This window comes from Oreochromis aureus, linkage group 17 (genome assembly GCF_013358895.1).
Source record: "Oreochromis aureus strain Israel breed Guangdong linkage group 17, ZZ_aureus, whole genome shotgun sequence".
NCBI classification, from domain to species: Eukaryota; Metazoa; Chordata; class Actinopteri; order Cichliformes; family Cichlidae; genus Oreochromis; species Oreochromis aureus.
In genome coordinates this window covers 12422186-12444745 of record NC_052958.1, presented here as the reverse complement: position 1 = coordinate 12444745, position 22560 = coordinate 12422186, and the positions used below count along the sequence as shown (strand labels likewise).

The 22560-nt window shown below is 38.8% G+C and overlaps 1 protein-coding gene across 1 annotated transcript in view; it reads left to right on the top strand.

Annotated features, from left to right (window-relative positions):
• tmtc2a (transmembrane O-mannosyltransferase targeting cadherins 2a) overlaps nucleotides 1-22253 on the top strand; it is a 63267-nt gene extending 41014 nt beyond the window's left edge. The window contains exons 3-12 of the mRNA XM_031726629.2: nucleotides 1313-2147; nucleotides 3031-3145; nucleotides 3847-3932; nucleotides 5696-5880; nucleotides 6126-6204; nucleotides 8457-8578; nucleotides 11462-11543; nucleotides 14179-14293; nucleotides 16499-16562; nucleotides 20420-22253. Coding sequence (XP_031582489.1) covers nucleotides 1313-2147; nucleotides 3031-3145; nucleotides 3847-3932; nucleotides 5696-5880; nucleotides 6126-6204; nucleotides 8457-8578; nucleotides 11462-11543; nucleotides 14179-14293; nucleotides 16499-16562; nucleotides 20420-20623 — 1887 coding nt within the window. The 3' untranslated portion in view covers nucleotides 20624-22253. The remainder of the gene's footprint in view (nucleotides 1-1312; nucleotides 2148-3030; nucleotides 3146-3846; nucleotides 3933-5695; nucleotides 5881-6125; nucleotides 6205-8456; nucleotides 8579-11461; nucleotides 11544-14178; nucleotides 14294-16498; nucleotides 16563-20419) is intronic.
• The last annotated feature ends 307 nt before the right edge of the window (nucleotides 22254-22560 follow it).

Sequence of the window (22560 nt, the reverse complement as noted above, 5' to 3'; positions counted from 1 at the left end):
AGAGACTAAGAAAAATACTAGAATATGAATCATTAAAACAAGGGCTCAAACTTCTTAAATGGGCTGAACCTCAAAACAGGAAATATTGTGGAAGAACTGCAGTTTGGATTGTTTAGTTTATCTTTCTGTGGTATGGGGGGTTGCTGGGTGTGATCTGGCAACCTTGTCATATCTTAAAAACTGTAAACCAAATTGCAGTGAAAGGATTTTTATTTTATTTTATTTAAAAAAAAAATCCTTGTTCTACTTCCTTTCAAGGATGTGCTTTATCAATAAGCAACAGCGCTCTGTGTAAAATTAGAAAGGTCACACAAACTCAATTTAGGGGTTCTTAAACAGTTGTGTGGCAGTTTGGTCGAAGTTGGTGCATGACAGAAAAAAAATAATAGTGATTATGTTATAGAAGTAATGCTCTTATGAGATGTAAACAGCATAGATCAGAACAATGAGTCCTAAGCTGATTACCAGTCACACTTTCTGCAACAGGCAATGCAGAAAGAGTTGGGAAGAAAACCTCCACTGCTTCAAATTTGCTTCGGAGTTGCCTACAGTGAGGTCAGAACTGAGGGGGGTGTGTGGAATACTAATAAACTGACATTTTTTGAAGTTTGTTGATTTTTTTTCTATTCTTTGATTTTTGACTTTTTAGATTTTCTCTTGTTATCTTTAATATAACTTTCTGAACATCAAAAATTTATTGGCAAACCAGTCGTGAATTTCAAACAAAAAATATTTCACCACTTTGAGTAAGACACATTCAATCTGAAGCAAATATTTCATCATATAAACAATCCTGTTGCTTCACACTGAAACTGACATCAACGAGAGCGCCCTGCTTTCCAGATCCTAATGTGTCTTTCACCAGTTTGCATAGTGTTGTTTCTGGCTTTTTGTGCATTTTAACTTTAAGAAGTCTGCCAGTGTTGCAGTATAATTGTTCACGAGTGTGGTTTAAACCCCAGGCAAAAACATTCCAGGGACTGTTTTACATACTTTCTTTTCCTCTGTATTGTAGGAATGAAAAGATAACAGAGTAAATAATATTTAAGCAAGTGCATATCTATAAATTATAATGAAACGTTATTACTTATTATAACACAGAAAAGGATCTTGTTCATATAGACTAAAAAAAACACAAATAGGACTATTTTGTTTTGCTTGAGGGCTGATTTTAAAAGATCTGATATACATTTAGATAGCTGTCTAGCAGGAAGTGCATCAGGTGTTCTTGAACACAGACAAAAACCTTTGGCTTTGACCTAAATGTTGATTTAGGTGTTTCCCTTTAACATTTTTTTCCCCTACTTTTCAGAAAAAGAACATCAACGTTTTGCTGAGCCTTGGCGTGCTAGCTTCCTGGGGAGTACTCTTGCTGTCAGCTCGCCTCTACTGGATGGGCAATAAACCTCCAAACTTCTCCAATTCCGACAACCCTGCAGCCGACTCGCCTCATTTCCTCACTCGAACGCTAACGTTTCTCCACCTGCCTGCTGCCAACGCCTGGCTCCTGCTCTGCCCTGACAAGCTCAGTTTCGATTGGTCCATGGATGCCGTGCCCTTGGTCAGGTCCTTGGCCGACTGTAGGAACCTTCACACTGTTGCCTTTTATGTTGGAATGAGCATTCTGGTTTTGTTTGGCCTTCGTGGTCCCACCTCCAAAGTCAAGGAGACCAATGGGAAGGCCCATGTCACTAATGGGAAATCCATCACTAATGGTAATGGTTACCACGCTCCTGATGCAAACCATAACACAGAGCATGGCTCTCCAAAAACCGCCCTAAATGGCTCAGCTGGACTGCACCACTGCCCTCCACGGACACCCCTGCCCCCTACAGAAAGCCTAGTACTATTTTCACTGGGCATCCTTTCATTGCCTTTCATCCCAGCCACTAACCTATTCTTTTATGTGGGTTTTGTAATTGCAGAGAGAGTACTATACATTCCCAGTATAGGCTTTTGTCTGCTTGTTGCTGCTTGTGCAAGAGCCTCGTTTGTTAGACTGAGGACTAGAGGCTGCAAGGCTGTGCTGTTGTGTCTCTGTATGGGTCTAGTACTGCTGAATGGCCTCAGAACTGTTCAAAGAAACAAAGACTGGAGCAATGAGGAAAACCTCTACAAGTCTGGGATTAATGTGAATCCCGCTAAAGGTAAGAAGGCTACTGGCTATCTTTAGATGTAAGTAGGAATCCTCCTACCTTCAGCCTAAAGCAAGGAGCGAATTTGAATGACTGAATTTTAGAGCTCAGTTGATACAGGAATTTTTAGGACTGATAGCGATGTTTTCTTTCCAGCACGCAGAACTTAAACAGAATCTTCATGTGTAGGTATTTATTATTATTAAGATATGCCACTGCAGATATGTCAGCAAAATTGGATAGTAATATCTGCCTGCCGATAAATCATTCAAGCTCTAGTTAATTTTACAAACTCAAAGCTAGCTATCCATTCATGTTATTCTACAGGTTACATTCAAAGATAACGAAGCAGTTTCACGGCATCAATGAATACTGCTAGCGACTCAAGATGAAAGTGAACAAAGAATGTAAAAACTCTGCTTGGCAAATGCATTTTTGCTGCTTGGATTTTGTGCTGTGTTAACATTTGTTTCTGTACGTTTTTAGTACATTTGAGACATTTCATTTGTTTTGTTAAAGAGGAAAAAAAAAGGCATGTACAGCAAATTTTTAAAAACTCAAACAATTCCCAGTTCTACTTAATATGCATGTTTTTAACTGGGCTGAGATCTGAAACCCACTGTGGGTACCTGATCTTGAAAGAGGCAAGTGGAAATATGTGCAAGAAAATAACAGAAAACTGCTTAGAGGATTGTTACACACTTGCCTAAGCATACTTAAATAAAAAAAGAGAGCACTCTAAATAACCAAGTAAGCATGAGAAGTACAATTAATTGTTTTTATCAACTGATACTAGTTTACTTTGACAAATTAGTGTGAATACCTGCTTTTACATGAACACCAACTGCATCTTTTTTTTCTGCTGCATAACTCTTGACTGGCACATCTCCTCTAGCCTGGGGAAATTTGGGGAACGTACTGAAGAACCAGGGCAAGATGGCGGAGGCAGAGAAGGCATACAGAAATGCTCTGCACTACCGAGGGAACATGGCTGACATGCTGTATAACCTGTGAGTGATAAAGATGCCCGTTCCGCCTCCTCGTGTTTGCATAGTCTTGACACAAACAAGTTCTGATTCCTACCATCCATCACTTTAGATCACTGTGGAAAAGGAAGAGAAAGGGGAGAGAAGAGAGCGCATATAGACACAGAGTGACTAGCAGGAAAACTTACAGAGGGCACACAAGAATAGATCTAACATAGGAGAAGAAGCAAATGAAATACAGAGTATGGCTTGACGCAAGAGAGTTGTGTGTCCCTTGTGGCTCTTTGTACCTTCTGCTGCTGATTTGATTAGTCATGGTTTGCAGGGTTTGGGGGAACACAAAGACACTTAGAATCCTGCAACACAAGGTGTCACAGATGCCAAAACCTCATAGCAGACCCGTGTCTGTAACTCTCATGCAGACACTGTTTTCCTTCCCACTTCTCCGTTCCCTCTCAAGTTACAGGTGCCAAGAAACTGGCAAAGAAACAAAGAGAGAAGGGAAAACTCAAAGGTGTTTTGCATTCTTTAAAACAGAGGTGCTACTTGAGCTTGATGGATGGTTGGCTATATTGGGATTATGTATTAGTATATGGGATACGGGAAGCAAAACCTGCCACTTTCACCACTCATTAGTTTGATGAGAGGTTAAAGCTTACTTTGCATGCAGAGTTAACAGAAACTGTACTGCAGCTTGTCACATCTTTGCGTTTTTCTTGGACCAGGGGTTTGCTTCTGCAGGAGAATGAACGCTTTTCTGAAGCGCTGCATTATTACAAGCTTGCCATTGGGAGTCGGCCTACGCTGGCATGTAAGTAAATCTCGGAGAGTCTCATTTTTGTAAATGATCTATGAGGCGGTCAGCCTGAGGGGAAGAGCTGTCATCAATTAGACTTTTGGGTTAATTACACTTTAATTTTATTGCTGAGGTGGTTATTCTTTTTTGCATGGACATGTAAAGGGCCAGTGAAGTAATGCAATTCAGTCCCGCGCTTGAGTGTTCACATTAGATGAGGGTCCAGCTTTTACTCTACCAAGTAGAGTAGCTTTATTGTTAGCTTTGTCTCTTTTTTGGCATGTATTTATTTATGTGTCCTACTTTTCTCTGCTCTGACCTCAAGTTCTGCCTCCTTTAGGCTGTATTATCATGTTTTTCTGTGTAGATCGTCAGGTTTTTTTCTTTGTTTAAAGCTTTTTTTTTAATGTTTATTGCTATTTTATTTACAGTTGATAATTATTTATTTGAACTGTTCTTTTTCCAGGGTGGAATAATTGTACAGCATATATATTTGACCTCAAAAAACAGGAATTTTGGCTGCACAAGTGTGAATTTATTTTGGATTTTCGTTAAGATCATAACTATACATACATGCTCAAATATATGCACATTCTCATTTCCATCTTTTAATAAGAGGTGTTAAAGGTTCTATAATGCCTTTTAGCCTGATGAGTTCAAGCCCTATTAACTCCTAGCTTGTGATCATGATTGACTACAACTTGTTGCTTCTGTTTGCAAACATAAATAAAAGAATCTGTTTAACAGCGCTCATTGGATTGACCAAAACTCAGAACAATGGGAAGGTCCAAGGAACTCAGTGAAGATCTAACAAGGAACTAGAGATCTACACAAATTGAAAAATGTCTATATTGCTATACCACTGCTAATTCCAAGATCCCCTGCTTCAAATTCAACACCTTTAAGTTTGGCTGAAGTTTGTAGCTCCTCACATGGACAAGTCAAATGCCTTGTGGCCACATGAGATACAGATTGACCTATATGTCCACAATGATAACAGAGATGTTTGGGTGAGTAAAGGTGAGGCTTTCAAACCTAAGAACACTGTACCAGCTGTTAAGCATGGTGGTGGTAGCGTCATGCTCCGGGGCTGCTTACTGCCAGTGGTAACGCGAGTACCGGTACACTGCACAAAGTGGATGGAATAATAAAGAAGGAAGACTACCTCTTCAAATTCACCTCAAATCAACAAATAGATGGTTGAAATGTGGGCACAACTGGGTGCTCCAACATGACAATAAACCCAAACACACAGCAAAACTGGTTTTGGAGTGACTAACTTCTGTAATAGCTTTCCCAAAACCTGACCTCAACTCTATTGAAAATTTGTGGACTTTGTTTAAAAGCCTGGTCTGTGCCAGGAAACAAACCAAGTTAAATGACCTCTTGCAATTTTGCTGAGAAGTGTGGTGAAGATTCTAAAATTGCCAGAAGCTTGTCGATTTATTCCAAAAGCGTCTGGTTGAGGTCAAACTTTCTAAGCCACATTTAACCATATATTAGTGAGGCTGTATGCATACATTTGAGCCTGTATGTATAGTAGAGAAAATCCAAAATAAATTCAGACTTGTTCACCCAGTTCTTGTCTTTTAAAGTCATTAAAAATGAAAAAGAAACAATTAAAAACAATGATTAAAATCCTAAAATTACCATGCCATTCTGTTTCATGATGAGTGTATGTAAACTTCTGAACAGAAATGTATTTATGTCAAAAGACATTTTAGATCATTTCACATGCCTTTAATTGAACTTGCTTTCTCTTCACTCTGAACTCACAGCAGCCTACTTGAATATAGGAATAATTTTGATGAACCAGGGTCACCTGGAAGAGGCCAAACGCACCTTCCTTACTTGTGCTGACATTCCCGATGAGAATTTGAAGGATCCCCACGCTCACAAGAGCTCCGTCACCAGTTGCCTGTACAACCTGGGAAAACTGCTCCATGAACAGGGCCAGCAGGAGGTCAGTGTGTCTGGTTTGTGGGAAAAGGGCCCAGAGAATATTTGAAGGAGCTGAGAAGTGTTTGTTTTGTATCTCAGCTTTCATAACATGAATAAACAGAGAAGGACCAAAATAATTTTTGTAATGCTTTCCGTTAGGACTTTGTCTGTGCCGCTTGTGATTTAACTACTTAGTTACAAAGGCCACAATTGTGGTGACTCGAACTGAAAACTGAATTAGCTGAATTAACTATTCTCTTTTTACAGGAGGCCTTGTCTATGTTCAAGGAGGCAGTGCAGAAAATGCCAAGGCAGTTTGCACCACACAGCCTTTTCAACATGATGGGTGAGCGACTACCTTTTTTTCACCTATAATATCTGTTTTAAACAGTAATTAAAAAATATATATATTTTTAAAAATCGCTACAAAGGTGATTCCTGCTTGAAATGTTAATAAGCATCTTGATGAGATAATGCTACCATTTGATCTATAAAATTACACGTTCATGAGCTGTGAAGAACAGAGTAATGACGTGAGTAAAAGCCATGCAATCTGACATTATTGTTTCCGTCTCAAGTGTTGGTCTTCTGGCTTGTGAGAGCTTTAAATGTGAGTTGAACAAATTGCCATTTAATCATTGCTAAGGAACCCCACCTGTTGGATTCCAGCACTGTAACTCATAAACGATGTGTGCACACACTTTGTATCCTCTTGAGGAGAAGTGAAGCTCATCTGTGAAACGAGTCACATCCCCCTCTTTGTTATTGTAACACTAATTACATTATTGTAAACTCATCCCGATGACATAGTTGAGATTGCAGGGAGATGTCTGCATAAATTCCTTTGACAGGCAGGCTGAAGGAAAATAAGATATGTGTTTAGTCAGGTGGAGAGAGGGATTAAGGAAGAGTGTTTGCATTAGTGTAATGGGAGGGGATACCTAGTATGTCATCAGCCTATCTTCTTACACTAGGGGCCAAGAGCATGCCCTCACATCCAACAACATCTCTGAGTTTTTATAACCAGCTTTTGTTCTTTCAGCGAAATTTCAGATTTATCTACATTGTGGTCACTTCAGTCAGCATGGGGTTAAGAAGAATTTGAAGTTGCTGAAATGACCTATTACAGCAAGCCATTATAATGAGAACCAGCATTACATCATTATCTGATTCAGACAGCGCAGAGTTAACAAACATGAATTAATCAATCAGTTACACTTCCAGCATGTTCTTCTGTTAGATGAAGTTCAAAGAGCTTCACAGATGACTGACGAGCTAATAACAAGTCAGAATAAATGTAATAAAAACAATGCAATTAATTATAGATTAAAAGCACCTTGAAGAAGACGAAAAAGACGAAAAAGATCAGAAAGAGAAGAATCAAATAGGATAAAATAAGTACCCTTAAAGTAGTTTAATATTGTAGGAGCTACAAAAAATGGCTGGAAAAAACAAATGCTGAAATAAAACAGAAAAAAATCTTTTAAAAAAACTGATTAAAACTGACAACAATCAGTACCCAAAAAGAGCGAGAACAATTATAACTGTAACATATAGTACAGAGTGCAACAGTGCTCACCCACTTTTGTAAAGGCTCCAAATCTAATAACTGATTGCCCATTCAGTTTCTCCACTGTTTCAGAACGTCCTTGCTTAAAAAAATGTTTTAAGCCTTGAACCAAGCCAACACTGACCTCCACAAGTCAGGGGTGTCACTGTTCCAATTTAGTATTGTGAATTTTTGTCATCATACAAACTTTTGGTTTCTACAAAAGCACATGCCATCACATCACAATAGCCCAGTAAGTCTTCTCTGGATAATTACAATACAATACAACTTTATTTATATAGCACATTGCTTCTCAATAGTAAAATATGAAATAAAATTAATTACATATGGGTACGATTGTAGAGTACAAATACATTTCCAGATTAAACAAAGCACTAATTAACCCGGGAGTGCTATGTTAAAACAAATATTTCACTCCTAGTGTAAAAGTTAGGTAAATTCAACACACAAATATCAACTGGAAAATTCCGGTAACACAATAGGTTAAAATTACATACAAATGCGATAAAATGATTCTAACACTATGGCTCATAATCAAGAATATGAGAATATGAATGAGATTTTTTTACCTCTCGAACCTCACTTTACTCAATTTTAAAATATTATATTTACATTGTTTTTTTTTTTTAGTTTAGACTTTTTTCTTGTACTTTAGTCAAGAACAGGTTCTTATTTTCATTGAAAAAGGCAAAGCCCCTTGATGAAATAAAGGTGTAAATACAAGCAAGTGTACATCGGTCAAAACACCAGGCTGAGTGGGAAGCTAAGAGTGTTGGTGAATATGGCTTAAGCCTCATAGTTTAGCACATGTTTTTGTGTTTGGGGAGACAAGGAGGCCAAGTGTGGCACCACCTGCTGCAGCTTGAAACCTCAATGATCATTGAATTTAAAAAAGAAAAAAGTGTAAAAAAAAAAAAATGACACAAAAATAAAGACTCATTGAATGCTAATGCATTCAACAGCTCTAATATTATATATTTTTCTTTCTTTTTATTATTGATATTTTCCATTCTCTTCTCTCCTTTCAGGAGAAGCCTACATGAGGCTGAACAGGCTGGAGGAAGCAGGCCACTGGTACAGAGAGTCCCTCAGGGTCAAGCCTGACCACATCCCTGCCCACCTCACTTATGGAAAACTGCTATCCATCATTGTATGTTCCCTTACAGACACACACACTCACACAGAAAGAAGCAGAAGACAAAGCATTACCTTAGTAATGACTGCAGTGGTTAACTATGTGGCAGAGTGTAATTAAATGGGACCTGGAGTGGCACAGTGGAATGATGAATAATGCATATAGAGCAACTTATGGGGCACTGGAGCAAGGCGAACCCATCCTATTGATTTCCCTGCAGAGACTGAAGAGCTGTGATAACTGTTATTACATATGGGCTTTCTGAGTAGGGTGGATTCAAACGCATTAATTCATTGTGTGTGACCCTTGCAGCTACTAGTTGGACAGAACTTCCACACTTTTCACACACTTTCCACACAGTGTGAAAGAAAAGAAAACTGAAAAACTGAAGACAGAAATATTAAATAGATTTTGAGTGACCTTAGGACGATCCTGATCCAGGACTGATGCCAACAAACTGCTGTGTTGGAGCAGCGTAAATACATGGCTGACATCTGAAGGTCAGAGAAGCAGGGAGTTTTTCTGGTGTGGATGAGAGCGATCCCTCTGTGATTGGATGACCCTGATAAACCATGTTTCTTTTTTTTCTGTCTTTCATTACATGTGTCTGTATATTCATGGGAGTGTTAGAAGACATCCAAGGACACACAAACTTGCCCAACTTCTAAATGTCAAACTTCCTGTCACTTCCTGTACTTCCTCCACCTCTCCCATTCCATGAAACAAAAACAAATACACATGCATGTGACAGATGTGTTCGCAGCTGAGTCAAGTTTAGATTTGGGAGACGAACTGTGTTTCCTGCGTAACCCTTTTTAACGACGCTGACCTCTCTCCTTCCACGGCTTCGAGTGCTGAATAAAAACACAAACGAGCTGAAGTTACAAAACCGTTATGTGCACAAAGAGATACACACTGGCAGCTGCAAACCCTAAGGGCTTTAAACCTTACCTCTGACCAGTTCCCCTCTTTGCTGAAAGATTTAAAGATATGCAGCATACGCACACACACACCTTAAGTAGGTTCACATTAGAGTCACCGAGGGTGGCCGGACATCTGCTCTGCTCCCTTATGCTCAAGGGGATCTATGCACTCACCACGAGGCCACCTCCACTACTAGAGGGCTTAAGAAACATGAGATTGGATGGGCTCGGGACAATAGGCCAGTGGACGGGCTTATTATTCAATTACTCTCCTTCCTTATTGAATCACTCCATCGGCTACATTTTTGGCCATCCTGCTAGAGTCAATCGACAATACAGACAGGGGAAGGAAAGGTCAAACTCGAGCCTTGTACTGCGGTTCACCCCAGCCTGCACTGTTTTTCTTTGAAACGTGGAATATTTTAGCTCGAAAGCGACCACATTTCAGCTTTCAAAGTTGCCCACAAAAAAGCTACTTATGTAAATCCACAAAATAATAGGCAGAACCTGATAGTCTCGCACACGTCCACATCCCTGAGCAAATAACAAGTGCAACTCCAAAGCCGCTAGTGTACCTTTACTCTTTCCACTATATTACAGGCCTCCTTGTCTGTCAGATGTATCTTGCTGGAGTCAGAGTGGTGTGGTGTGCATTAAGGAAATCTGTGGTCATTCAACACCATGCAGACTTATGACTTTAATCTCAGCCGTATATTTAGATAATTCGGCGCTAATTCTAACTATGGTCTTGCACTGTGGAAGACCACACGATAAAGTACGTAGAAGCACCTAAACTAACCTTTTACTCAGCTACAAATCACGGAATATCCTTTTGATAGTTGTTTGAAAATCATCCTTTTTCCACTGACCTGAACTCTTCCATAAATCTGCTAAATGATGATTTGCTCCTACCTAAATGGACTGAACCACTGTACTTTCTGATGGATGTTTAGGGAAAAGGTTTAATTGAATGTAAAGAGTATGGAGCCAAAGAAAATGTGAAATAAGCCATCTATTCCTGATATTCGGTCATTCACTTAGAGCGATTGCCGGCACTGGGGGAAGCTAATGAACCAAGCCTAATGAGCCCTGCCCTCTCATTTCTTGTTGCATGACAAGTCCGCTGGCAATATAGAAGCAATCGGCGCTGACATGTGAAACAAAAGAGATGGAGAAATTCAGCCTCGTGCACAGAGGCAATCGAGTCTGCACACAAATGCGCCCACACCAACACCTTGGAGGTTTTTCCTTTAACGGTTTGGCATGAGAGATTGGGCGGCTGTGTTCTTTAATAGCGCCTCTTTTCTGCAGATGCAAAGAAGCTGGGTTGCTCTGACTCAAATGAGGCCTGCTGATGCACTACAGTTTTTCAGATGCAATGAAATACATGCTCAGGCCCAGCTATGCATATTGCGTGTTATATAATATGTACTGTGGGTGGTCAGCATAATCTATACCATTTTAAAACATGTCAAAACAATAGTGTTGTGGTTTACACATTCACTATTTGCCTAGCTTCCCTGTTCCATCCTGGGAGGAGACGCAAATCTCTTTGGGTTTACGTCAGGAAAGGCATCTGGTATAAAAAGTGTGCCAAATAAAACATGTTGCGCTACCTACTGTGGTGAACCCTTGTGAATACGGGAGCAGCTGAAAGTAGGTTTAGCTTTTTTAAGGTTTATGTTTTTAACCCTTTAATATGTATATTAGATTTCAGAGCTGCCTTTACAGTTAAAAAGAATTCATTTTATGGGAAAAGAGGAGCTTATGGATGAACAAGCGTTTGGCAGTATTGATTTACCCCGTGTGGAAGTGCATTTATTTCAGTATGCTTTCTTTCAGGACTGCAGTGTTCAGGTTATGTCGTATAAGTGGAATAATCAAGGATGTAACAAAAACCTCACAAATTAAAAAAAACCATGTTCAACCATCATTTGTAATGACTTGAGTTGCTTTTTGCTTTTTGTTTTTTAAGGGGCAGAAAACAGAAGCGGAGAGATATTACCTGAGAGCTATTCAGCTAGACCCGACGAAAGGAAACTGCTACATGCACTACGGTAAGAAATATATTAAAAGATTTATTTAGAGACACGTTAAACAAAGCCTGTTTAAAAATAGATATTCTAATTATGAAACCATGAATGCCTTTATCTTCAGAAGTGTCTGCCTGTAGTTGACGCACAGTTTTGAAGTTATTTTAGCGACAATCTAGTTCGAAGTGTTTCTCTACCAGCTAAATCATGCATGGCTGCCAGTACTGTAAGGCGTTGCATTAATACAGTTATGATCGGCCTCTGCTGCCTTCAGCTGTGCTCACACTCGTAATTCTTTACCCTCCACAAAACAAGACAAAAACTTAATGGCGTCACCCTCAGAGTGCAATTAAATTTACCATGTCATTTGACAAATAATGTTATAAACCACACTGGTTCCACTCTGATTGCTTATGTAACTTGATAAGAATTATGGGGAAAAAAATCAAAACTGGGAGTTAATAATCCAGAAATGTCGAATCTCTCAGTGCTTTTATTAGCGTTCCGTAAAATAATGGCGGTAACATGCTGTCATTTAATTTTTTTGTTCGTATTAGTGCTGGCACTGTTGGAGCTGTTTGAAGCGTTGCAGATGGTGCAAACACACCCAGAAACAGCCACGTATGCTGCGTTTATCTGCGTGAGAAGACAGAATCTGAATACACATTTTACGATTGTTAAACACGGTACTGTGTTCCTCCCACGCTGCTGTTATTGAGGCTTTTCATATCAGCTTGGAGGAACAGACTCCCTTCTGCTCCAAGGAGCTATCTCCGGGATATTCATAGGAAATGAATTCTGTGTTATCCTGCTCAAAGCACCATTGTGCATTGTCCCTTTCTCCTCTTATCTCCTTCTATTCCTCCTGGTGCTTTCTCTGCACTGATATCTTTGGTTTTGAGTTTAGATTGGTCAGTTTATGAAGGGTCTGTCTGCTGCTGACTTTGGACAAAGCAGTTTCCCCTTCTGAAGTCCTTACGCTCTTTCTCTCCATTTTCTTTTTTTCCAATGTTATCTTGTAGCTTTTTGCTATAGGTGATGTTTATTTGGGTTGCCTCCTCCCTTTATCGCACATCTGGCTGCCTTTGCTATCCTGGGGTCACTGGATGATCTCCAGGTGTGAGTGTGTTAGGAGTGATGCTATCTGTTCACATTATAGAACAACAAATACACGCACAAAGATGTGCCCAGAAGGAAGGACACAGAGGGTGAAAGCTAAAACAAAGACCCCTTTCCTGCCATTGTTCTCATTTTAATGCAGAACCATTTCTAGGTAGTCTCCTTTGGAGTGCACTTGGTTTTTGGGAAGCTCAGGCAAACGCAGTTAGCATTCAGTGCAAGAATGCAAACAGACATACACCTGAGTTTATCCCTACATTCCAATTTTTTCCAGCATTCAGTAACATCTGTGGTTAGGCTTGGCTGTTCATTTATAGCCGCTGATGCAGGGAGTTGAAGGTGCTGAACCAGGTGGCAAGACTCCCACAGGAAAACCCATGAAAACCTGCGTCTCATCTGTGTTCTCAAACGCTGCTGAGCAAAACAACAATCCTTCAATCTATCACTGTCTGACTTGTCTCCTGCTTTCCCTGCCTCTTTTTCTGTCTCACTCATTTCTTACTCAGCTTCCATTCATCTCCTTTTCTTTACACACCAGTCACCATCTTTACCTGTCATTACTCTTCTGCAAGATGTCCCCATCTCATTCCAATCCCATTGGTTTGCTGCAGTGTGATAACAAGGAATACAGTTGTGCATTTGCTTGGTAAAATTGAAAAGGAAACAAAAAGCCCCTGGAGCTCTGGTATCTTTATTTTGTATATAAAGATCTGCTTAGGCACAGTTATTTTTAAAGCTAAATGCTAATGTCAGCATGCCAAAATGTTCAGTGTTGATGCAAAAAGTCTTATTAGTAGTAGGAATAAATTGAAATTTTGAACTAATAATGGCCCTATATGAAATGTACTAAAATATTTCTACATCTAGTTGATGAATTGAATCATGAAAGTATGAAAAAGTCTGTAAAGTTAAAAAAAAAACAGCAAATTTTAAATTTTTTGTTTGCCTCAGAAGCATAATGAGACATGTCTGGGCACTATTAATATGTTTCAATAAAGAGAGATCATTTGGAAAAATCTGACATGATTTATTGAAATACAGAATTCAGCTAATCTGTTTTAAAATTAGATAGATAGATAGATAGATAGATAGATAGATAGATAGATAGATAGATAGATAGATAGATAGATAGATAGATAGATAGATAGATAGATAGAAATTAGAACGGGACCCATAGGAGTCTAGAAGCTGCAGGTGGGGAAGATGGAGGCTTGGATGACCATGGTGAGGCAGCTATATGGGGAGGACGTGTCTCGCATAAATAGCAGTCTGAAAGACAGAATGACAGAAGACCACTGACATTTAAAGTACACAGAACAAAGCTTATTAGCTTGCAAAAGGTGCAAAATGATGTCAGTATTGAGTCTGACGGCATGGGAAAATGGAAGAGATGTAAAGAAAAGACTAGCGGCTGAACACCCAAGAAGCAGACGGATGAGTGATTACAGATCTTCCATACTGGACTTATGAATAAGCTCCATTTCTGTGACACAGGGTTCTTAACAGAACTTCTGCTACCCTCATCTTTCTTTCTTTTCAGGACAATTTCTGTTGGAGCAGTCCCGTCTTGGCGAGGCTGCGGAGATGGCGGAAAGAGCTGCAGAACTGGACAACTTTGAGTTTGATGTGGTCTTCAGTGCTGCTCACATGCTCAGGTTGGCTAAAATCCCCACTTGGAAAAAGCAGTGTTTCTGCATGGGGATTCCCTTACTAGTACAGAATATTGAATGAACAGATATTTCAAGGAATTACGGTGTTTTGGAAATTCATTATTTGCTGAGTTTGCCCTCATGCTGCCTCAACATTTGTGGGTTTTGTTCTTTACCACTGCGATTTAAAAGCCATCTTTTGAAATATAAATTATACCAGCGTTACAGAATAGTAAAATGTCCTCTCAATGGAAAAGCTGCTGGTAAAGTTTTTATGTATTACATATATAAATGGAAGTGGTGAGGTTTCTGTGCACGGCTTGTAAAGAAGCCATAGGAGAATTTTTCCCTCAAAGTTTGGCAACCGTGTACACGGACAGCTTATAAATCTTAAAATGTGTCAAAAGGGACTGCAAATGTCCTCTACTCCCAGCAACTGAGGGAAAATATTGGAATGATGAACCTTAACTCATTTTTGCTCTACATATCTGGAAAAGTCATTTCTTCTCTGAAGCATCTCAGTGCGCTGCCACAGAGGGTTTGTAAAAAGTTAAAAGTCTAAGGGCTTGACTGAGGTTTGCGTTTGAGAACCTAAGGATAAATCTAAATGACAAGTCATTCCTTCGAGTTCTGATCCGACTGGTTATTTTAAGCTGAGACCCTCGGGACATAAATCCAAACAGATTAGGATTAGTGTTTATTGATATGACGCCCACCTGTCAAAGCTAAAGCTGTCCTGCCTAATAATAAAGATAAGCTACAAACCGGGGCTTGCTTTGTGCAGTGACTGTCTGAGCATAAACAGGGATGATAAGAATGACCTGACAATCCAGTGCAATGTAGGATTTGCCTGTAATTGTTCTGCACAAACTAGCTCTAAATACACATCATGCAAGTGTAACATTGCTGTTGAGTGACGTGTTTTACCGACACAAATCTATGCTTTATTTTACAGGCTGAGGATTAGGAAGTCTGCAATTTTCTTATCAGAAAAAGAAGGAAATGACTTTACTTTTGACCTCCCTGATACCTAAAGATTTTGACTTTAAATGGGGCTTCCTGTAACTTTATCTGTTATTTAATGACTCTCTAGCACTTCCCCAAACAAAACAAAGACCAAGGAAGGACACTAGGAGATGACTATGATATCCATAATGTGCCCTTTATTTAAAGCCTTATAAATACGAATTAGCATGTCAGGAAGGAAGGACTTTATTAACTTTGGCACAGCAAAGTCCAGATCATGTACTCCATGAATAATGTTAGTGTGGAGCCGATTAACTACTGCTACTGTACATACCTAGCTGTAACATGTCAGGGAGGACTTTTGGTGCTTTAAGCAGTCTTGGCATCAACATCATCTGCTTCTCTTTATCTATTTATAAATGAGAACCTCAAAGTAAGGCCTAATGTGGTGAATCAGTGTCCAAACACATGATCCCATTTATGGCAAGCCTATTTGCCGCTTGTCCCAGAATATTGTTTACCGGTGGCTATATTAGAAGCTCCAGTATATCGCTGCAGTAGATAAAGAGTTTGTACTATCATTTGACAATTACGTGAGACAGAATGTAATTAAGTCTTTCAAACCAATAAGTCATTATTTAAGCCTTGGCAGGTACAAATAGTAGTATAATTTTCCCCATGACTTGCTATTCAGTCAAATACTTTAACGCAGTGTGTAAAAATGTAGTGTGAAATCCTGCAGCTTGTAATAGTATTATACAAATTGAGTCAATCTGTATTTCCTTAAAATAAGAGTTAAAAGCAGCAGTTACCAACTTGAGGTTTAAGACCCTCTTTAGAAATGTAATCTTACTAATGACTCTAAAAATTGTTAATTATAATTGTCAGAAACAGCCCGAAAATGTAAGTCTGGACCTTGTGTGTGTGTGTGTGTGTGTGTGTGTGTGTGTGTGTGAAATTTTCTTAGCTTAAGTATCATTGTGCCTATTAGGACTACACTAGCAGAATTTAAATGACACCAATGACTACATGAATTAATGTGACTTTTTCACTGAAATGTATAAGTCAAATCATACACATTTCTTTCTTACGTTAAATGAACAATATTCACGATAATTTATATACTAAGAAGCTTAACAATGAGTGAATACCATCATTAGCTGCAAAATACATTAGTTTTTATCACTGATAAAAAATATCTTATAATGTACACATTTTTTACTCTCCGCTCTTCTTTCTCTTCAGACAGGCCAATCTAAACGAGGCGGCGGAAAGGCAGTACAAGCGTGCAGCCAGCCTCAGACCAGATGTAAGTACCTGGACTGGTAGGCCTGTTAGCACTTATCATGGAAATGCACACACACGCCTGCACTGTAAATTCAATTTACAACATACTATGTATTACCATCATTCTGACATTACGTTATAGTACTGTTGTTCCTGGCAAGCAGTGATAGTGCTGAATATGAAATGGAAACTGTGAACTGGTACCTTTATACAACCAACCAAATTCCAAGTGAGGAAAGAGTTTAGTGATTCTGTTGTCTGACACTGAAGTTACACTCTTAGCTTCAGAGTAAATGCTTGATCATAACATTATAGTTAAACAGACCAAGCTTTGCAGAGATCATGTCTCTTGATGTCTGCACAAGTGGTTGAGGAAGTTGGGAGCTGTTATAGCCTGTCTGTCTGGTATACCTCAGTCACTTCAAAGGGAAAGGGTGCATGGACCAGTCTGTGGAAGGTGATTTAGAGTTATAGGAACCCCTGTGTTGTTAGATGAGGTCTGAAGGAGCTTCCTGGAGTCATTTATTATATTAGTGTGCTTACTGATGCCTTGCTCCGTGACTTATGTTCAGTTGTATGAGAGGGTTAGACCTCATCCTGCCTCCACTGCATTAACTGGTGTGAGTCTATAAGGCTACACCTTTTATAGCAGTGTTTCCCAACGTGTTTGTCAAACACATTGTGCAAACGTCTTGGGCCAACTATTATTAACTTATAATTAATTCCAAGTTAAACCACTTAACACTGATCTTTGCCTCATCCAAGCAACGAAAGGATGAGCCAGTGTTGTGTCTAGACATAGCAGACATCTTAGCAAAGAACAAATTTTAAATTGTATATTTAGGTTCTTTGCTACTCAATCAACTGAATCAAGAAATACCTACTTTGGTAACAAAATTTGTTAATATCTGTAATATCTAACCCTTAAATGGCTATCGAGAATGTATAAGCTATTATTTCAAATTGATCAATCAAGTGGCAGTGAGATTTTTCCATCAATCCAGATAAAAACTTCTGAAAGCAAATATGCATAAACACCTTCAAAATGACTAAAAGCCTCAACTTAGAACTTATTCAATACAAAATTTTGAATGGGCACTACTGTTTAACAGCGGGGTGCATGTGAGCTTTTAAAGTCTTTCAAGAAACCTGGAGAACTATTTCTAAAGACTTTTTAAATAAATTAGAAGAAAGTTTGCCTGTTAGAGAGTTCAGGCAGTGTTGAACAATGTTAAATAATAAACGTGGTCACAGTACTGTTGCTCCACAGTTTCGCAAGTTAAACACAAGTAACTTTGAACTGGTAAGATTATCATATATGACCTCGGAAAACAAAAATGTTTTATTATGTTTAGTTCTAACTAACCATGAACTATAAATGTTTTTATTAGGAATTTGATATATTTTATGGTAGTTAGACATTTATGCAGCTTGCTGGCTAGCTACATGCTAGCTACTTCTACTTTCTATTTATGACCTTTACTTAGTTCGACCTTGGAGACTGACTCGCATATCAGTTCTGGAGACTTATTTTAGCTAAACAGTTTAGGTCTTATCCACTCCATTCAGTTAACAGTTGGTCATAATATAGCCAAGTCATGTAGCTAACCCTCTTGTATAGTTTCCATTTAGTCGTATATCAGCTAACGTATCCTTTGCCCTAGCTAGTTCTCTAACTTTGCTGAAAATGGAGACTAGTAATATAATACCTGTGACCTTTGCTCTAACAGCCTTTGTGCTTGTTATTCCTACAAGGAATTTCATTTACGTTGTCTCGTGTTCCCATATTGGTGTTGTTCCTGTTACTATGGCCCTTAATTCTTTACTTTTAGAGAGCTTTTTAAAATAAGCTAATCTGACCTACTGCCGTAGGGAATATCTATAGGCTTGGTATTACTATTTTATACAATCTGACACTTTTAAAGAGAAGGACTGCCTTTCTCTTTATATCCTGTTTAAGCCTTAAAAGCTCAGTCAGATCTTTGACTAGAAGAATACTGGTTGTCCATTTTAATTTGAAAAGCTGTGTGTTTACATTGTGTTCTGTAAGAAATATGTTTCTTCAATCCCAGTCATTATAATTCACAGTCTTAAAGCCTTCACATGCACTTTCAAACACACTGAGGGGCTCTTCTTTTCATTTTTCAGGACTATAGTGCCTCTTCTCTTTGACATTTTCCCTGCACATGTCTGCTTAGTGAATGACAGTCTCTCAAATATCGGCTTAATCCAATAGCTTTCAGGTCATGAAAGATTCAGCGCTGGCTTTACGTGCTAAGAAAAGCAATGAATATGTGCCCCCAGAGAAAGGTGCGAGGGTGTTTTTCATTTTACACACTAAAACGCTGTATTTACCCACTCAGAGATTCATCTCAAATATAATGTCGAGTCTGAGCAGAACAGGCAATGCTTCCAGCGTGTGAAAATTGTATAATCATGACACAGTACATGCCTTGCTCCCGGCAAATCAAAAATTATGATACGATGAGGTTATGTTGTAATTTGTATGCGCTTAAGATCATAACCCCTCAAGATTTCAGTGCTGGTGGATGTGGCTGCACCTGTCATTACTGTGGTAACACTGAGTTTGATTTAATACTATAACAAATGTCCTTTGAGCAAGAGAATAGAACAGAATATGCTGGATAATGTGATCATATTCCACTGTGGCTAAAAGGCCTCTTCTCAAAAGCTGTGGATCAGAGGTCGATACTTTATGTTTCGTCACAGAGGGTAAAAATACAGAAACTTTTACCCTCAAAACAGGCAAACTGCCTGTTTTCTTTCTTCTGTCCAATTCTATTGTCCCATGATTGGCTTTGGTGTGATTTAATCCTGGCAGTATGTTGCATATTGCCCTGAATAACAAAGGAACCCTCATTAAGAGTAAGAGTAAGTATGCCTCTCCTGCCTACAAAATTCCTGTATGGGCAAAAACTGAGGAGCTCTGAAATATAACATTTAATTATAATTATTGTCCTTTTTTGTGTAGGTGAGAAAAACAAAAAGTTAGCTGTATAGCTGTTTTCCTGTAAAAAAAGCATTAAATAATCAACAGCTTCCCAACATTCCCAATGCTTTAAATAATCAAACTCTGTATGTGTGCATTTGTTGAGTGCGCTCACAATCACTGAGAAGTGGAACGTAAACAAGTGAAAAATCCATGCTGAGGAGAGGCAAACAGTTGTGTTCATGCTGGGAAAATCTTTTGATTTACTTTCCAAGTTAGTAACAACATGTCATGCAGTGGGGATGCAGTCCTGGGAACAAGGCCAGGCCTGGGCGATTAGGTGCAGATGATTTTTAGGATGAGATATGGGTGTATTTGTTAGTTACGGATGGCTATGACTTAGATTTGGTAGATCCCCACAACTGGACTGCTTTTCAGGGTCATATGGTTTCACTTTGCAACTTAAAAGTATGGCATTTTAATCAAGAGGACTCCAGAAACACTCTTCTCAATGGGTTTGATCGTGCATATCACAATAAATACTGAGCCCTTGCCCACACACAATCTGTAGCTACCTTTTTGTTTACTGCGGCATTGTTAGAGGACATACTCCTATCTATTTGATCTGCACAGAGAGATTGCGTTCTATCTAATTTAATGGGTATTTGATTTTCTTAAAGGAGGGCCTAAAATAAATTTCACCAGAGCCCTTTCTTTAATCTACCATCCAGACCTGGCAAGCTTCCTAAATTGTGTATCTCACATCATTTTCAGATGCAGAAATAACAAGGGCAGGTTTAAAATGGTTTGCCCAAATAAATACAAGGTCAGCACTGTTGCAAAAGTACAACAATCCTGTATCTTATCACCCTCATGCCTAACATCAACTGCTCCCTTCTTTTTTTTTTTTTATCTGTTTCTTCTTCCAGTACCCAGCTGCTCTGATGAACCTTGGTGCCATCCTCCACCTGAATGGGAAGCTTTCCGAAGCAGAAGCCAACTACCTGCGGGCTCTCCAGCTCAAACCTGATGATGTCATTACCCAGTCGAACCTGCGCAAGCTGTGGAACATCATGGAGAGGCAGGGACTCAGGACTAAACGCGCGCTCGGGATGCAGAAAGGCGATGTTTGAACTCCTCCCTCACTGATGATGTCATCTCCTTCAGAGATATGAAAGAGCTGGTGGCTCAAATTTCACTAAAGACTATTTCTTTAGCGATTCAGCTCGCAGTGCTTGTGAAAGACACTTTGAAGGTTTGAGGGCTAGGATTCAGTGGGCATGTGCTGCCTCACAGTATGCCATATTGCCATATGGTAGCTCAAACTACTAAAACAAACTTCTTTTGCATACATTTTTTATAAAATGCTATGATGTTAAATATACATTGAAGTCAAAAGCAAATAATTTGAAATTCTTTAAGGTCTCAAATATCAGCTAATTGTTAGTTGATATAATTTAAACATCTGGCATGATTTAGAGCACTTGATTTAATAAGAGCATACATTCAGGTGTTAATTCTTACAGAATAGATTTTAAAGCGTCAGCACTGATGGGTAAATTACTCAAGTTGTTTCATTATATCAGCTAGTTTAACTGAAAGATGGACTTCACTTCCACAGTTGTACATGTCAGATTCTATTTGCAGGTCGTAGGGAGAACTACTGTGTATGTGAAAACTTGTATAAAGTCTTTTGTTGCTCCCAAAGGAGCAAGTGATGTCACTTCAGTCAGTGCTGATTGAGTCTGAAGACTACAGGTGTGAAAGTTGAAGGAATTCTGGGTGGCAGGAGTTACAAGGAAGCAAGCTTAACAGACCAGAAGCATCTCTGTTTAAGTTTCACTGCTTGTGGCGCGAAATTGAGTTTCGACCAAATTGTTGTCTGTTAAGCTGCATTATGGGCAATGTAAGCACCATTTTTTGGTTGTTTTGGACAAGGAAGAAGGTCTTCTTTTGCTTAACTGCCCAGTTATAATGTTGTAAGGGTGCAATCCTAAATAGGTGGAGTAATTTTATTTAATTGTTTTGTAAAGAAAGGAAAACGAAATCCCTGATGGATTGCTCAGGATAGTCCAGCTTTGAATTTGCCTCCTAACACACTCAATTAAACATTAAAAGCATGCAAGTGCATAAACATCTTCTAGAACCGCCTTCAGATAAAGTGCTGTACATTGCTCCAAGCACATAAAGGAATAGGTTTGGGCATAATGTACAGCCAAACAGGTCACTGACGATTGTTTGCACGTGGTGCATTTTAAATTCTCGTGACTGTAATGATGAAAAATTCCTCAGTGGTGCCAAAGCTTGTACTGAGTCTTTACACCTCTCGTGCCAAGCAAGAACTTTTCTTCACTCCTGTGTTCCTCGTGTCAAATAAAGATGTTACATTTCATGTGATCAAATTTAATTTATTAATATGTTATTTTCTTGTGAATATGCCAACACTGTGCCGTTTCATTGTCGTATCTGCCCACCCTTTCTCGTTCCTCCCCATAGATAGGCTACAGTAGGCAAAATGACAACTATATTGAAATGGTTTCACATGTGTATTTTTGTTCTCTCTGCTCAGGGACATCAGGTTGTGATTCCTGTCACAAAAATAGTTTGTGACACAGAGAGAGCTTTTAAACGATTTTAGAGTTTTATGCTTTTTTTCCTGATGATTGTGATGTTTAGTTAAATTAAAGGAAATGTGTAGCTTAAACAGTGTTGTGTTTTGTAAAAGTGAACCTTTTTCATAATAAAGAGATGATTTTTTTTTTTCTTTTAGTGCTCCATAATGTTGTCCAGGATGCAAGTCAAAAGCATAAATTTCAGACAGAAGTCTGTGGTCACAAGGATACATAAACTCACCCTAGAACCAGGGTGGAATGATTATACAGCATACATTTTTCATAATAAAAAAGGGTGAACAAGATTACATTTATTTTGGAATTTTGTTAATCCGCACAGGGTCAAATGTATACATACAAGCTCAAATACATGCATATTTTTTAATAAAATCTTTTGATAAGTGGTACGGAAGGTTCTAAAATATCTTTTAAAATTATAAGGCCTATTAACTAAATGT